The sequence below is a fragment of the Myotis daubentonii genome, chromosome X (genome assembly GCF_963259705.1).
Source record: "Myotis daubentonii chromosome X, mMyoDau2.1, whole genome shotgun sequence".
Classification (NCBI taxonomy): domain Eukaryota; kingdom Metazoa; phylum Chordata; class Mammalia; order Chiroptera; family Vespertilionidae; genus Myotis; species Myotis daubentonii.
Window position 1 is genome coordinate 13,563,728 of NC_081861.1, and position 18,783 is coordinate 13,582,510.

At 39.3% G+C, this 18,783-nt stretch overlaps 1 protein-coding gene across 5 annotated transcripts in view; it reads right to left on the reverse strand.

The window, feature by feature from the left end:
- Positions 1-15,449: 15,449 nt before the first annotated feature.
- Positions 15,450-18,783, reverse strand: part of MTM1 (myotubularin 1) — a 110,341-nt gene continuing 107,007 nt past the window's right edge. For 4 of the 5 annotated variants that reach the window (XM_059679009.1, XM_059679008.1, XM_059679006.1 and 1 more), the window contains one exon: positions 15,450-17,165. In XM_059679009.1, the coding sequence (XP_059534992.1) occupies positions 16,998-17,165 (168 nt within the window). In that variant the 3' untranslated portion in view covers positions 15,450-16,997. The remainder of the gene's footprint in view (positions 17,166-18,783) is intronic. The other variant, XM_059679007.1, reaches the window with a different exon arrangement.

Here is an 18,783-nt window from a genome sequence, read left to right on the forward strand (position 1 = left end):
TTTCTATCTCTATCTCTATCATCTCTATATCTGTCTCTATAGTCATGCGCCACTCAATGATGGGTGTAGGTTCTGAGAAGTGCATACATAGCTAGGCGATTTCTTTGTTGTGAAAAACATCATAGAGTACACTTACACAAACCCAGATGATATAGCCTCTACACACCTAGGCTACATGGTCTTGCTCCTAGGTACAAACCTATACAGAATGTTACTTGTACAACATAACATGAGATCAAATTAAGCACAAGAAAAAATGATGCAATCAAGAGAGGCAGTAAGCTCGATATGTATGAGACTGCTGCTGGTGTAACATTACATACTGTTTCACAATAAACTTCCTATATAATAAAGAGGTAATATGCAAATTAACCCTCACACCCTCACAAAGATGGCTGCCTACAACCAGACCAATAAGGGGGTTAGTGAGGGACGACCAAATGACTGAACAGCAGGCTGCTTGGGGCAACCTGGCTGGCAGGGGGGCCATGAGGAGCGACCAGGCCAGCAAGTGGGGCAGTTTGGGGTGACTAGGCTGGTGGGGGGGCAGTTGTAGGCAATCAGGCTGGTGGGGAGAAGGTAGTTAGGGGCGAACAGGCAGGAAGGAAGGTGAGCGATTAGGAGCCAGCAGTCCAGGGTTGTGAGAGGGATGTCCAACTGCCAGTTTAGGCCCCATCCCCCAAGGGGTCCCAGATTGGAGATGGTGCAGGTTGGGCTGAGAGGACCCCCTCCCATCCATGAATTTCATGCACCAGGCCTCTAGTTTTCTTATAAGTAGAAAGAGCACACTCTAAAATGATAAAAAGTATAGCACAGTAAATACATAAACCAGTAACATAGTCATTTATTATCATTATGAAATATTATGTATTGCACATAATTGTATGTGCTATACTTTTATGTGAGTAGCAGCACAGTAGGTGTGTTTACACCAATATCACCACAAACATATGAAGAATGCATTGCACTGTGATGTTACAATGGCTATGATGTCACTAGGTAATAGGAATTTTTCAGCTCCATTTTAATGTTATGTGTCTACCTTTGTACAGGCAGTCCATTATTTACTGAAATGTCATTATACAAAGCATGACTGTAATGAGATTTATTATATGAAATTGGCTCACTTGATTATGGAGGCCAAGCAGTCCCATGATATGCTATCTGCAAGCTGGAGACTCAGCAAAGCCAGTGCTATATTTTGAAGGTAGATACTAGTCTGGATCTGAAGGCCTGAGAACAAGGAGCAGTAAGGGCAGAAGATGGATGTCTGGGCTCAACAGTCAGGCAGAAAGAGAATTCCACCTTCCTCTACCTTTTTGTTCTTTTCAGGACTTTAATGGATTGGATGAGGCCTCCTTACTTTGGGGAGAAACATTGACTTTACTCAGTCTACAGATTCACTGATTCAAATGCTAATCTTTTGCAAGTGTCCTCACCGACAGACCCAGAAACAATGTTTTAACAAGACATCTGGACAACCTGTGGCCCAGTCAGGTTGATACATATAATTAGCCATTACACAGGGGAAGAAAGGAGACACCGAGTTCAAACCAGTTATTCCCAGACTTTTGCATTACGTGGACCAATAAAATGAAAACAAAAACAAAATGGCTCTAGCTGGTTTGGTTCAGTGGATAGAGTGTTGGCCTGTAGACTGAAGGGTTTGGGTTCGATTCCGGTCATGGGCACATACCTTGGTTGTAGGCTCAATCCCTGGTCCTGGTCCAGGGAGGCAACCAATTGATGTGTCTTTCTCACATTGATGTTTCTCTCTCTCTCTCTCCCTTCCACTGTCTCTAAAAAAATCAATGGAAAAATATCCTCTGGTGAGGATTAACAAGATTCTGCCCCCACCTCCACCCCAACCCCCACCAGGGGAGTAACATAGTTGCCAAGCAAGGACGTTATACATCAACTTCCAGCTTCCTGAGCAAATGTTTAAGCATTCCATTGACCTGTTCATTGTGCAGAATTTGGGGGGATTTTTTTTCGTTCTGAACACTATCCCATGGGGTTCAACCAAGTGGGGAAAAAAGCATGCAATTTCTTTGCCACCTATGGCAGCCAGATGCCAGCACAATTAGGTGCTAGCCAGTGATGGCGAACCTTTTGAGCTCGGCGTGTCAGCATTTTGAAAAACCCTAACTTAACTCTGGTGCCGTGTCACATATAGAAATTTTTTGATATTTGCAACCATAGTAAAACAAAGATTTATATTTTTTGATATTTATTTTATATATTTAAGTGCCATTTAACAAAGAAAAATCAACCAAAAAAAATGAGTTCTCGTGTCACCTCTGACACATGTGTCATAGGTTCGCCATCACTGGGCCGAGATGGTTTCCAGCCCTAACAGTGCCAGAGGTGAACTGCTTTTGCAAGACCTTCGGTGGAGGGTTTTAGCAATCTGTTTTGAGTGTTACGAATTGTTTGAATGCTAAAGGTGTCTATATTAAAATATAAGTTAAAATACCAACTATTATATAAGTATTACCCATTTCTATTCCCAACTCTGAAATAGCATGGATAATTGGCTTGGTGTAATTAGGGGCTGAAATCTATAGACAGTAAACACTGAGGAGTGGAGATATGTTTATTTTAATACAAGAAAGATATTATAAAACACTTTACTTTGACAGGATTCTGAGTCCTTTGATGAGGCACCAGAGTAAAGTACACCAGAACACAGACTCCTAGCCACAGTAGTTTGGATTGAAACTGGCTCCTCTACCCAGCACCTGGGTAACTTCGGGCAAGTGACTTCTCTGTGCTTAGTTTCCTCCTTTGTAAAGGGGATGATGATGATGATGATGATGATGATGATGATACAGATAATCATAGGCTTGTTGTGGCAATTAGATTAATTTTAATATATATAAAGTACTTAGAACAATGCCTGGTATGTGTAAGCATGATGCAAATGTAGGCTATTAGTAAATGGCAACTATAAAAACTTGTCTCCCTCTTGACAGCATAGACAAAGTAGTTTTAATGTTGACATGGACAATGTTGGGACAGTGAGTGGTTCCACTCTGGCAGCTTTACCCCCATCTGCCAGCTGCTGAGAGTGTTGGATGCTAAGGATTCCCAGGCAGCCCCTTCTGTGGAGGATTGCCTTCAGGTATGGGAGCCATCTTTCCTAGAAGGTTACATACACTCCCTCTCCCCAACCCTGGGGCAGCTCACAGCAAATGATTGGCACGGAGAACAGAAGTCTGCCCCCTTGCATAAAAATGAAACAAGTGGTGAGGTGCAATTAGCACCCCAGAGATGCTCATGAGATCAGGCTGAAGCCAGAGTCTACCTGCCACCACATCCTTGGGCAGCCCCTTTCTCTGCCCTTTCCTGCTTCCTCATCCCCTTCTCCTGAGAGCTCATATATCAGGTGCCCCCACATCCCTGTACCTCTGATTCTAAGGATCCTAACCTAAGACAAATGTTAAAGTGTTATTGGGGAGAACATCAGATTTTAGAGCTGGAATGGATCTTGGAAGTTAAACTTAAAAAAGAAATTCAAATTCCAAGATTTAATCACTTCGTAAATTATATAAATGTCTAACCACTATGCTGTACACTTGAAACTAATATAATATTGAATGTCAACTGTAATTAAAATTTTTAATAATAAAAATTGCCAAGATCTCTTTGAATTTCTTGCCATGCTTACAGTATTATTCTATAAGAATGTTATCATTTTTTGGTTCCATATAAAGTTTTAGAATATTTGTTCTAGATCTGTGAAATATGCCATTGATATTTTAATAGGAATTGTATTGAATGTACAGGTTGCTTTGGGTAGTATGGACATTTTAATGATGTTAATTCCAATCTATGAACATGGTATATGCTTCCACTTATTTGTATTTTCTTCAATTTCTTTCTTCAATATCCTATAATTTTCTGACCACAGGTCTTTTACCTCTTTGGATAAATTTATTCCTATGTACCTTATTTTTTGTTGCAATAGTAAATGCCTTATGACCCAGCAATCCACTTCTGGGTATATTTCCTAAGAATCCCAAAACACCAATTCAAAAGAATATATGCACCACTATGTTTATAGCAGCATTATTTACAATAGCCAAGATCTGGCTCTGACCAGTTGGTTGGAGCATAATACCATACACCAAAAGGTCTCGGGTTTTGTTTCCATTCAGAGCACATACCTAGGTTGCGGGTTTGGTCCCAGGTCTGGGCTTGTGGGAGAGGAAACCAATTGATGTTTCTCTCTCTTTCTCCTTTCCTCTCTCTAAATCAACAAACATATACTCTGGTGAGGATTTTTTTTTTAAAAAAAGATACAATAGCCAAGATCTGGAAACAGACCAGTGCCCATCAATAGATGAGTGGATAAAAAAGTTGGGGTACATTTACATGACGTAATACTATGCGACTGTAAAAAAGAAGAAAATCATACCTTTTCAACAGCATGAATGGACCTGGAGATTATTATGCTAAGAAAAATAAGTTAGAGAAAAACAAATACCATATGATTTCACTTACATGTGGAATCTAATGAACATAATAAATTCAAGAAGAAAATAGAAACAGAAACATGGATACATGGAACAGACTGACAGAGGTCAGAGGGGTGGGGGTTCGGGTACACTGGATAAAATAAGGTGAAGGGATTAGCCAAAAAACATGTATAAATAACACACAGACACAGACAACAGTGTGATGATAGCCAGAGGGAAAGGGTCGTGGGAGTTGGTGGAAGTGGGCAACAGAGTAATAAATGGGGACAGAAAGAGACTTTGCTTGGGGTGATGGGCACACAATGCAGTGTGCAAATGATGTCCTGAGTTGTACACTTGAAATCTTTATGGTTTTGTGAACCAATGTCATACCAATAAATTCAATTAATAAAAATAAGTTTTTAAAAAGAACCTTGTCACTGTGGCATTATTCTTTTTAATAGAAATAGGTAGAAAGTTATACATTCATTCACTTAAACATTATTGAATGCTTAATATGTGCTAGATATTGTACTAGACCTGGTGGCCATGCATAGATTACATGCTTTCAACGGGGTAGAAATGGAACTTCAGGATATCCAGTGGATTGGGTTTAAGTTTCACAAGACCCTGAACAATCATAGAAAGCCACCTGGTTTGAGTACCAGGAATAGTTGTTCTTGAAACATTTTATTTAATATATATACTTTTTATTGATTTCAGAGAGGAAGAGGGAGGGAGAGAGAGAGAGAAACATCAGTGATGGGAGAGAATCATTGATCAGTTGCCTCCTGCATGCTCCCCACTGGGGATTGAACTCACAACCTGGACATGTGCCCTTGACCAGAATCGCACCCAGGACCCTTCAGCTCAAAAGCCGAGGCTCTAGTATCTACTGAGACAAACCAACTGGGGCTTCATTTTTCTTTTATTGTTTAAAGTATTACATATGTCTCCTTTTCCCCAACTGACACCCCCCCCGCCACTCCCTCCCCCCAGGACAAGCCCCCATTGCCCCAATGTCCGTGTCCACTGGTTACGCTAATATGGATGCATACAAGTCTTTTGGTTGAACTCTTCCCCCTCTCCTCCACTGCCTTCTCGCTGAGGTTGGATGGTCTGTTCAGGGTTTCTCTGTCTCTGTCTCTATTTTCGTTCATCGGTTTATGTTGTTCATTATATCCCACACATGAGTGAGATCATCTGATATTTATCTCTCTCCAACTGGCTTATTTCGCTTAGCATAATGCTCTCCAGACCCATCCATGCTGTTGCAAATGGTAAGAGTTTTTTTCTTTTTTACAGCAGCATAGTATCCCATTGTGTAGATGTAACACAGTTTTTTAATCCACTCATCTGCTGTTTCCAAAACTTCACAGACAAATATGTGGCAACAGCAACCCACTTAGGCTGTTTCCAAACTTAGCTATGGAAATTGTGCTGGTATGAACATAGGGATGCATATATCCTTTCTGATTGGTGTTTCTGATTTCTTGGGATATAGTCCTAGAAGTGGGATCACTGGGTCAAATGGGAGTTCCATTTTTAACTTTTTGAGAAAACTCCATACTGTTTTCCACAGTGGCTGCACCAGTCTGCATTCCCACCAGCAGTGCACGAATGTTCCTTTTTCTCCACATCCTCACCAGCACTTGTCCTTTGTTGATTTGTTGATGATAGCCATTCTGACAGGTGTGAGATGGTTCCTCATTGTTGTTTTGATTTGCATCTCTTGGATGATTAGTGACTTTGAGTATATTTTAATATGTCTCTCGGCCTTCTTTATGTCCTCTTTTGAAAAGTGTCTATTTAGGTCCTTTGCCCATTTTTTTTTTTTGATTGGCTTATTTATCTTCCTTTTGTTAAGTTGTATGAGTTCCCTGTAAATTTTGGAGATTAAACTCTTATCAGAGATAACATTGGCAAATATGTTCTCCCATGCAATGGGCTTTCTTGTTTTGTTGATTGTTTCTTTTGCTGTGCAGAAGCTTTTTATTTTGATGTAGTCTCATGTGTTTATTTTCTCTTTAGTTTCCATTGCCCTGGGAGCTGTATCAGTAAAGATATTGCTACAACACATGTCTGATATTTTACTATGGAGTCTTCTAAGATTTTTATGGTTTCCCATCTTACATTTAAGTACTTTAACTATTTTTAAGTTTATTTTTGGGTATGGTATAAGCTAGTGATCTAGTTTCATTTTTTTTGCATGAATCTGACCAAATTTTTCAGCATCATTTATTGAAGAGACTGTCTTGACTCCACCGTATGCTCTTGGCTCCTTTGTCAAATATCAGGGCTTAATATTTACCTTAAAGACACAACGAATTAGAAACCAATCATATCATCTGTGCTTTACTGAAAACTTCACAGACAAATATGTGGCAAACTTCTGGTGAGTGTATAGAATCTTGAAGCATAAATTCTAATAAACTCACCTATTGTCCCTATTTTTATCTTTCAGTTTCCCTGATTAACTAGTTTATTTTATCTTGCTTGAATTTTTGTAATTTGCTTGAAATTCTTTTTTAAATGATTTTGGATATCTATAATAATAAAAGCATAATATGTTAATTAGATTGGACAGCCAAACAACCTTCTGGACAAAGCCGGGGCTGGGAGGGCCAGGCTCCTTGCACAAATTTCATGCATCAGGCCTCTAGTTGTATATAAAAGAGTAAAACTTACAGCTACAGACTTAAATTTTTTCTCATGGAGGTAATAATTCTCTAAACTGCTCAAACTCACTTTTAGGACAGAGATATGAATCATCTTATCATGGTGTGTAATCAGTTTGGGAAGGTTTCTAATTTAAGTTCTATAATTTTGTTCAGCTCCTTTTTGCTTTGTGTGACATTCCGGAAATAGACCTTTGGTCTATATTGTAAAGCATTGATGAAAACCACAACTTCCCCCTCTCAAACACTCCCTGAAGAAAAGATGATCAAAAATGATTATAGGACTTAGTAGACTGTATCAGTCAGAGTCCAATCAAAAGACAGAAACCACATGGTCATTTGGATAGGGGAAGAGTAATAAGAGGAACACTAATGGGATTGGAGTAGTAAGAGTTTGACTAGTAAGTAAAGAGGCAATTGCTACTGAAAAGGTAGTTTGTTAAACTCACAGATTCCCAAGCAGGGACATGCCATACCATTGGGGGGCAAATTTAAAAGTACCAGGGTCAGGGGAGGGAACTGTGGGCAAGAGCCTGTATTTTGGTTTCTGAGGAAAAGGATGGGCGAAGTGGGGCTAGCAATTTTAGGATTATCCAGTTTGAGTAATCAGCAGGGTGGAGGGGCATATGGGCTGTCCCTAGTTGCCTTGCCCTAAGGTGATTAGGGCAGGTGAAGAGTGGCCTGGAGTGTGAAAGCCAATAAAGGAGGTGGCTGGAGATAAGGGCCCTGGATTGTTTGGTTTGCATTTGTAAAGAGTGCTCATTGGCAAGTTATTTACTATTGTTAGGAATTGGCTTACCCTGGGAGGGGCTGTCCCTCCAGAGTCAGCAAGAACACCAGATATCAAAGCATCAGAATACAGAAAGTAAAAGACATAGTGAATGCAGTTAGAAGCCAAGCACAGAAGACTCCTCGGGCTCCTGAGCCAAGCACTGGAGAAAGCTGTGCTTTGCAGCCTAGCAAGCAAGACACACCAGACCTGGAAGGAAACCCCTATCTCTTCCAGTATATCTCTAGCACTCTCTACTGACAAGGATTAACAGTTTGTAAGGGTGCAATATTTACAAAGCCCACCTCCATCATCACAGAACAGTTAAAGAAGGATGGATTTGGAGCTGAGAAGCAATCAATAGAAAACCAATGCAGAGACTCATGGACTTGCTATGTTGGAAGAAACACTAAGGTACTCAAGTTTCTTCCTATTTCCCATCTACATCCCATTTCATGATTGAATTCTTCCTACAAGATCCTGTCAGGCTCTGCTCCTACAGGTGTAGAGGCAAAGAAAGAAAGCCCTATATTTTAAACATGCTGTTGTTCAAAGTCTCAATACAACAACAACGTCTTCCAAGGGAAGCAGACTTTATAGTCAGTGATGAATCATTTCAATGGCCTCTATTTAAGGATGTATTTTGACCAAAATGCATGTATTGCTTAAAACACTAGTTTCTAGCCCTGACCGGTTTGGCTCAGTGGATGGAGCGTCGGCCTGCGGACTGAAGGGTCCCGGGTTCGATTCTGGTCAGGGGCATGTACCTTGGTTGCAGGCACATCCCCAGTAGGGGAACTGCAGGAGGCAGCTGATTGATGTCCCTCTCCCTTCCTCTCTGTAAAAAATCAATAAAAATATATTTTAAAAAACATAGTAGTTTCTAAACACTTGGTGCTGGACTAGCTGAACAAAATTACCTGGGATGTCTTTTAAAAAATTAATAGACTTTCTTTGTTATTGCTGTTTTTGGAGCAGTTTTAGGTTTTTAGAAAAATCAAGTGGAAAATATAGAGTTCCTATATACCCTCTCACAGCCCACTTTCCTTCAGTTTCCCTTATCATCGACATGTTGCATTAGTGCAGTAAACCAGTTACAATAGATGAGCCTATAGTGACACATTAAGTAAAATCCGTCATTTATATTAGTGTCCATTCTTTGTTTTGTACATTCTATGAATTTTAACAAATGTATAATGACATGTATTTACCATTGTTATATCATAGAGTATTTTCACTGCCTTAAAACTCCTCTGTGCTCTGCCTATTCATCCCTCCCTCCCCACAACCCCTGGCAATTACAGATCTTTTTACTGTCTCATAATGACATATAATTACAATCATACAGTATGTAGCATATCACTTTGGCTTCTTTCACTTGGTAATGTACATTTAAGGTCCCTCCATTTATTTTCATGGCTTGATAGCTCATTTCTTTTTATCACTGAAGAATATTCCATTCTCTGTATGGGCCACAGTTTATTTATTCATTCACTTACTGAAGGACATCATGGTTGCTTCCAAGTTGTGGAAATTGTGAATAAAGCTGCTATAAACATCCATGTGCAGGTTTTAGTGTGAAAATAACTTTTTAATTCATTTGGGAAAATACCAAGCAGCACTTTCGCTGGATGGTATGTTTAGTTTTGGGGACTGCCAAACTGTCTTTCAAAATGCTATACCATTCTGTATTTCCACCAGCAATGAATGAGAATTCCTGTTGCTCCACATCCTCATTACTGTTTTGTGTTGTCTGGATTTTAGCCACACTAATAGGTGTGTAGTGTTGTCTCATTTTAATTTGCAATTTCTTAACTACATATAATGTTGAACATCTTTTCATATGCTTACTTGCCATCCGTATATCTTCTTTGGCATCACATCTTTTGTCCACTTTTTAATTGGTGCTTTGCTTTGTTATTGTTGAGTTTCGAGTTCTTTGTATATTTTGGATAACAGTCCTTCATCAGCTATGTGTTTTCCAAATATTTTCTCCCAGTGTGTGGCTTGTCTTTTCCTTCTGTTAACAGTGTGCTTCACAGAGCAGAAGTTTTTGACTTTTATGTGGTCCTTTTTGTCCATTTCTTTCTTTCATGGGTTATGCTTTTGTTGTTGTATATGAAACTTCATTGCTAAACCCAAGGCCTCCTAAATTTTATTTCTTTAAAGATAATATGCATGATAATTTTACAACCTACATCCAGTGGTGTGCTGCTAAAGTTTTAATCATCAGTTCTCTGAAGAAAAAAAGCCCTGATTTATAAAATTTTCTGATTTCTGTGGTATAAAAACTCCCACCTTGGCCAATTTCAAACTACTATCTTGATATCACTGATAAATACGGAGTTGGAGGGAGATGCTTGGCTTTCTTGAGTCTGTATGAGTCAACTCAGCACACCACTGCATTTATCTGATAATTGGAATAAATTGAAGTCTTACCAGTCTTTTCCTGCTGTCTGTTGTTTCTATTGGTTTTCACTGAGGGCTTTCTGTCTTTGCTGTTTGTTACTGTGAGCAAAATTATTTGTGAGAAACCTTAGAGCCCTAGAATGAAGGTATGTTACTCTAGGCTCAACCTTCCTAATGCTGCGACCCTTTAATATAGTTCCTCATGTTGTGGTGACACCCAACCATAAAATTATTTTCGTTGCTACTTCATAACTGTAACTTTTCTACTGTTGTGAATAATAATGTAAATATCTGATATGCAGGATGCATTTTCAGGGGTCGCGACCCACAGGTTGAGAACCGCTGCTCTAGAGCATTTGCATTTGTTTCTAGCAAGCACCTGGGGGCGCCACAAGACTGGTGCCTGAGGACTTTTTGAACTGCTGAGATGAAATGAATTTGAACTATACACCAGAGAGCTCGCTATTAATTACCACTTCTCAGGGTTGTTTTCATCTTCTTCCCTCTCTTCTGCTTCAGGTGAATTTGAAATATCTTATGGTCCTCTGATATTGGGTGTGTGTGTAAGAAAATTGGGTTAATCAGGCATGGACTCCCTCAAATTATCTGTCCTCAGTGCAGTAGTTTCCTATTGCTGCTGTAACAAATTACCACAAACTCAGTGGCTTAAACAACAAAGTTATTCTATAACATTCTGTAGGTCAAATGTCTAACACAGGTCTCACTGGGCTGAAATCAAGATGTCAGATGGTGTGTTCTTTCTGGAGATTTTAGGGGAGGATCCATTTCTTTGCCTTTTCCAACTTCTGGAAGCCACAACATTCCTTGGCCCACAGCTCCTTTTTTCATCTTTAAAGTCAGCAATGGCATGGTGAGTCCTTCTCATATGGTACTTCTCTGACACTGATTCTTCTGCCTCTCTCCCGCTTTAAAGACCCTTGCAATCACATTGTCAATTCAAAGTGATCTCTCCATATCAAGGATGTTGCTATATAACATCACATATTCCCGGGGTCTGGAGACTAGGATGTGGACATCTTTGGGGAGTCATTATTCTGCTACCACACCTCTCTATGAGATGTTTCTTCATCTGCACCCACCACCTCTTCTCCACTGTTGAGGAAGAGAAGTTCCTTGTGTTGTTCAAGGCCAATCCTTATCCGCCTATATCCCTGGGCTCATGCCCACTCTGAGGTCTTGTTCTGTCAGGCAACAGCTCTCTTCCTCTATTGTGAATCTCTCTCATCTGGCTCCTTCCTCCCCATATATGCTCATTTTTAAGTCTATTCCTTCAAAAAGCCAATTTTCTTGGTCTTGTCTCCCAATATCCATCATGCAATCTCCCTCCTTTCTTTGTAGTTAACCCTCTAGAACAGGAATGGGGAATTTTTCTTCTGCCAAGGGCCATTTTGGACATTTATAACATCATTCGCTTAATATAATTGGCTTAATATTATTCACTTAATAGAAGTTTATGTTGCTATGAAAAAAGCTTCTATATTTACTGACTTTTGAGTCCCACCTGCGATTGCCCTAGGAGTGCCAGACTAAATGATTTTGTGGGCCTTATACGGCCCATGGGCTAGATGGAGCAGCATACACTTGTCTACCTATTCATTCTTTCATTTAGTCATTCATGCATTTCAGTAAATACCTATTATATTCCATGCACCCTGTTGGGCACTACAGCTAAGAATAAGACAGAAATGGTCCCTGCTTTCACACAGCTTATAGTGTAATGCGAAAGAAAAACATTCAACATGTAATTTCAACAAATTATGGCAAATGGAATGATAGGGGACATATAGAGTGCCAGGGGAGCTTAGGACAGTGGAACCAAAGACGGTATTAAGGGCAGGGCCATGGGGGAAGACTTCCATAACTGAGTGACATTTAGGCTGATAGAGTTCTATAGATATTTGTTGAATGAATGACAGCAAGAGGTGGGGCTATTCCTCCTTAGTTTCTTTTCCTCTCTTCATTGTAACATGGCCCCTTATCCTGGGATTTGGAACAAGCCATAGCACTTTCTTTCTCCTTAGTGGTGCTAGCTAAGGTCGGTGTCAAAGTCAGTTTCTCAAAACTGAGCTTGTGTGCCCAGCTGGTGTGGCTCAGTGGTTGAGCATTGACCCATGAACCAGGAAGTCACAGTTCCATTCCCACTCAAGGGCACATGCCCGGGTTTCAGGCTTGATCACTAGTAGAGGGAGTGCAGGAGGCAGCCAATCAATGATTCTCTCTCATCATTGATGTTTCTATCTTTCTTTCTACCTTCCTCTCTGAAATCAATAAAAAAAATATATGTTTTAAAAAAACTGAATTTGTGCTTCCTTGTAGCTGTCTGAGCTAGAGTCCGGGGCAGTGACTTTTTTTTTTTTGGGGGGGGGGGGGACCGGGGCTTTTAACTTACTGTTTTTGGCTTCTGCCCCATGAAATAGCTCTCATATATGTCCCCGAGGGATCTCCTACTGTTCAAATTAAACAGACATTTTTCACTAGCTCTCTCAGGCTAAGCACTTGCTCACTCTTTCTATTACCTCTCATAGTACAACTGTTTGCTTCTACATTTCTTGGACCTTCCTTCTTCTTCTCATTCCAGGTCTCCTTTTCCTCAATCTGCCCCTTAAAATCTGGAATTGGGGCTCGTCACGTTTCTTCACTCATTTGCATGGGCACTATCATCCACTCCATGGTTTTATACCCAAATTTGTTTTTATCCCCGACTTACTTTGTGAGCTTCAGGTCTTTATCCTCAACCACATCTTGGATGCCTGCACTCTTACATTCAGTATGTCCCAAACTGTCTCCAGCACCGCCCCCATTTGCTCCTCCATTGATATCCCATTTCTCGAAATGATACCACTTGCCAACCAATTACCTTAACCAAAACCTCCTTGTCATCTTTGACTTCTTTCTCACCTCTTCCTTCCAACCATTCACCAACTAACTCCTAATTACTATTTTTCAATCTGCATCTTTATTCATCTGTACTCCAGGCTGTCTTCCACATCTAGTCATCTAGTCTAGTCTTGAACTGGCCTGTCCCATTTTATCACCCTGCTATGCACCCTCCCGAATGGCTGCCAGAGTGACTCATATTTTATCCTATCCCTCATGCCCACAACCCTCCAATGGCTCCTAGGGTACAGAGAAGAAAATATAAGTTCTTTAACATGGCCCCTCAGGAGCTCCATGACTGGTTCCTGCCTACCTCTCAGTCATGTTTCGACCTCCAGAACTGTAGAATACTAAATGTGTTTTAATAAATCACCACTAAGTTTGTGATGATTTCTTACAGCAGAAACAGAAAACTAATATACAAAGCAAATGCCATCTTGTGCCATAAATATTGTATGTGCATACGTGATTAAAATGCATTTCTGAGGTTTGTTTTTGGGGTGTAAGAACCTTCCAGAAAGTGCAGCCCATACCCTTGCTGAACAGATGGACACTGAGGCCCCTCCCAGGCCTCACACTTTCCATCCAAGAAGTAGTTCAGAGCCCAGACAGGAATCTAGGTCTCCACACGTCTCAACCAGGGCTCCTTCTAATGCATTTAAAACTCTTGAAATGAGGTGAACAACTTTCTTTTATAATTTATGTGGAATGCACTGTGAAAAACAATTTTAGAAGCACATACGTATTAAACACTGTAAATGAATAAGTCATGTTCTTGAGAGCTACTAGAAAAATTAACTGTTAGGCCTTCACAGTCATGTGAACCTTTAGCTATCCTATGTGAATACATTATTGCCTTTGCTTTTAAAGGACAAATAATTGAAAATAAGGAATAAACCATATCCAAATCTAAGCCTCATAAGGAAATGAGAATACTTTGTTTTGCTGAGTATACCAATAGATGTTGGTATTTCAGCATCGTGCATTTAGTGATTCTGTGAACCTAAAAAATTCAACTGCAATCTACAACCATGTAAGTTTTTTCTGCAAGTGTGCTAATCCATGTTCTTGTTGGTGGACTGCATGCTGTATACAGTAATTTCCTTTGGGTATCCTCTGCTTTTGCTTTATGGTCACCAATAGCTATGTTCATGAAATTTCAGTCATAGGTATGTAGATCTAATAAAATTCCTGTATTTTAAGAATGTTCACTTTATATAGTCCTGTTTTTGCCTAATGCCCCAAATGCGACAAGAGCTGTCTGGATGACTGATACCACAAACATGCATTCTGTAGAGAGGGCTGCAGGTAATGAGATACTAGTCAGCTTATTCTGAAACTTCTGAGTATTATTCCTTCCAGAAAAGCATAAGGTTAAACTTTGTGTTATCAAAAATAGACCAAAAACTGCTTTGACTATATTAAGAAGAAACTGTTATATTATCAAAAGTATATATGGTTCCAAATTATTTGGAGGGCTGTCCCAAAAAGAGAGATTGTTCTATTTCATTCCAGAAGGCAGAACTAAGGTAGTGGGAAGTTGAGAGAGGGAGAATTCAGTTTAATCCATGTATACATTTTTTTGATGCTGTGGGACTTCTGACATGTCAGTAACCCCTGGAGCAATGGCCTTCTCAGCTGATAAATAGGGATAATAGAATACCATGTAGTGAATGAGGTTGTAGTGAGGATTAAACATAGCAATGTTCAAGGAAGAACTTCACAAAACATTTCAAATACTCATAGTTTTAAAAAATACGTAATCTTTCAAGAGTCCTATTCAGATTTTAAAATAATGGTTAATCTTAGTTTCCTGCTATAATTATTTAGCATTCTTCAGATGCATATAGATAAACAATGTAATTTCCAATTGGCAGCATAGTTTGAAGAATTTTAAAAATTCTCACCTAAAGAGACATCTGGTATGTCTTATTTCAATCAATGCTATACTCTACCTTAATATCAATGGCTTTTTTCTCCATCCTGGGTTCTGAAGTCTTGTGGTATGAACTCCACCACGTTTGTGGACACTGTCCTTGCTTTAAAAAAGACAATTGTGACTATTAAAATCTTCATTGTTAATGCACTTAATGTCCAGTATTGTTGGGATTTGGGGAGAGCCCTACAAGGTTGCTAGTAAGACAAAGAGCATGTGAAGTCAAGCCAGGAAAAGAAGATGACACATGTACACTTAAGACACATATACAGTTACATCCCAGAAAACAGAGTGCTATGTTGAGTTAATATATTTATTACAGCAGGTCTGTAGTCATCATTGCCATGAAAAATGTTTCATGAAATTTCACAAAATCCTTTAAGCTATTAGTATTAGCTTTTTTTTCTTTTTATGGAGTGACATTGTTAATTTATGAAATATTTACAGCGTTTACAAAAAGCAAGAGAATGTCTAATAAAATTTCTTATACATACAAAATTTATACATTATACTACTGTTTTTGAGATGTCTTATTTGATAGATCAATTAAACTATGACATAAAATAATTTACAAAGATATATTTAATCTCTCTTATTCATTGAAAACATAACCATATTAGCTATAAATAGTCCTTTACAGATCATTGTAAAACACATTAATTGCTTTCACTCTAGCCTTAACTTTTACAAATATACTTACTAAATGAATTAGTTCAGATATCAAATAGAACTGCATTTGAAATTTCACTTAATACTACAGAAAAAAAAACAAACACAAAAACCTGAAAAAGCAAACTGCCAGGTATTCAAGTAAAAATTTGTAGAATCAGTTTTTATGCACGCTTGAGAGGAGGGGCACCCAACATCATTTGAATAGAAATCAATAAACACAATACTTTCAAGAATACGCTCAACAAATGTACATCTGCAGCTTTTATTTTTTTTTTTTAAAAATGATGCTTTAGCAATAGCTCAAACACCCAAGATGGTCAACCCTACGCTTTGGCAGATAAGCTGGTTTGACTAGAGCAACATTTGCGAAAACATTCACCTCAGCAGCATATGACACCCGACGTCCTTGCACAGTGCTATCTAAGTGGTTTCCCACAACCTGAAACGGGGTCAGAATTTTAGGCAAGCTCAAGGAAAAACTTAGAAAATAGAACTGGCAAAGTTTAAAAAAATCAAATCATATTAAACTGGGCCGCATCAGTTTTTTTTTTAATATAAAAATATGCTTCTCTTGAAAATTAGGGGGAAACACCTCATATTCCAAAATTTAATCTACACAGCTAGTTCTCCTTAAGTCACCACTTATGATGGTATAAAATTTGGCAATTATTGAAATACCTTGCTTTTGGATAATGCCTCAGAAGCTGAGCTCAATTTGGTTTTGGCAGTAACACACCTTTCACATCTGCATTCGTTTTAGATAATATGAAGCAATGCTTTTAAGCAACTTGAGGAAAATCCATTTCACAAAACGTTTATCCCCTTTAGTTTAAAATAATGTTGTTGCAATTAAGCCCATAAATTACATATTGTATACACAGCACTTCTAAAGAGGCAAATTAAATTTAAGCTTTATAGTTTTCAAAAACTTCTTTTGAAAGGTATCAGAATTTTTCCAAAACCCCATCTGGGCTCCTTTCTTCTGACTGCCGTGTAGACACTGTAGTTTTCTTGTAATATGTAATCTAGAAGGCACATATTCAAGAGTAAAATTATGTTAGTTCAAGTTCTACATGGAGGCAAATATTTTAATCTACTTTGTACAGAGGCCCCAAATGAAAGTCAACTATTTCCTTTATTCAGAGCTCAAACTGAGCATTGGGCAAGGCTCCCTCTCAGAAGTGCGTTTGCACGTGGGGCAGCATCTGTGAAGGGCTGGAAGGTGAAGTCGAGGGATCAGAAAGTTTGGCAGAGTTGGCGAGCTGCAACTCCTCCAGCCGCTTTATGTATTCGTCGCGCAATGCCAGGAGCTCCATGTAACGCTGCTCCACTGGATTTGGCTGCTGGAGAGAAGCACGAGCCTGAGTTACTGCTTTGTGCCCACCACGTCACAAAATTTCACCTGCTCCACACACATCTGCTATAGGTCCTGCTTTTTGAATAAGCCTCTGAGGTTCAACATTTATGCATACTTTCCTTCCATACGGCTTAATTTAAAAATACAGAAAAGTATCAAGAATAATAAAATGCCACCAAGAAATAACTATGTACACATTTCCTCCCACACGCGTCACCATCTTTTTGAAGTTTTCAACCAAGACATAGCTCCTATCTCCTGTGCTGTCCGTCCCCAGGCCTTTTTGCTCCCAGAGGCAACAACTCTTGTCAAGTTGGTAGGTAGAGAATTGTGACACATTTCCTACAAGTGAGTATCCAGAAACAAAATACACTATTTTCTATTTTTTTTGAAAATTCACAACAAAGGTGGTATTCTGTAGTTAGTTATCAATTGACATTTTGACCTGACATTGTATTTCTGAATTGATCCTTGCATTCCACTGAATGAATGAACTAGTTTATCTATCCATTCCCACATGAATGGGTAGCTGGCAATTTTCAGTGCTCCCCACTACTACATGCAATGCTCTACTATCCTTGGACACATCTCTTTGTGCACATGTGCAAATGTTTCTTGAAGGAATTTGACCAGGTATGGAACTGCTGGAGAGGATGGAAGGTATGGTCTCTCTAACTTCACTAGATGCTGCCAAATTGTTCTCTGAGGTGATGATACAAACTTAAGCGCTGCTAGTGAGTTTGGTAGTTCCTGTTGCTCCATATCCTCACTAGAACTTGGGAATAGAAGAGTGTTTGTTTGCCAATTTGAAGAGAGTAACATGGTAGTTTTCTATTGCATTGCTCTGCTCTACTACATCTTTTCACGTGCTATTGCTTACAGTAATAAACGCACGACTGAAAGCAGCGGCTCTGACACCCACTGGCCTTGGTGTGAATCTTGGGTCTACCTCTTACAGCTGTGTGACTTAACCTTCTGGGATCTTCCACTTCCCATCTGTCAAGAGGGAATAAAAATGACATGGACCTCACAGGGTTGTTGTGAGAGTGAAGGCAGTCAATAGAGTCTGCTTTGCTACAACACCAAAAACTTTGATTGATAAATAGTGCATTGCCCTAACTGGTGTGGCTCAGTGGATAGAGCAGCGGCCTGCGGACTGAAGGGTCCCGGGTTCGATTCCGGTCAAGGGCATGTACCTTGGTTGTGGGCACATCCCCAGTGGGAGGTGTGCAGGAGGCAGCTGATCGATGTTTCTCTCTTATCGATGTTTCTAACTCTATCCCTCTCCCTTCCTCTCTATAAAAAATCAATAAAATATATATTTTTTTAAAAACAGTGCATTGATGTCTGTATAAAGTGCTGGAACAGGATGATTCTCCCCTGCACGTTAATTTTTAAAACTTTTTAACTAAGATATAAATTACACATTAATGTGCACAAATCTTAAAATGTTCAGCTCAACGAATGTTTACATATGTTGGCAATAATGTAATCACCACTCAGGCCAACGTATACAATAGAACAGCCCTCGGAAGACACCCTTGCCATCACATTAATGTTTTGAAGTGACCCAGGGCAAGCTTCTGGAAAGCTGAACAATATAT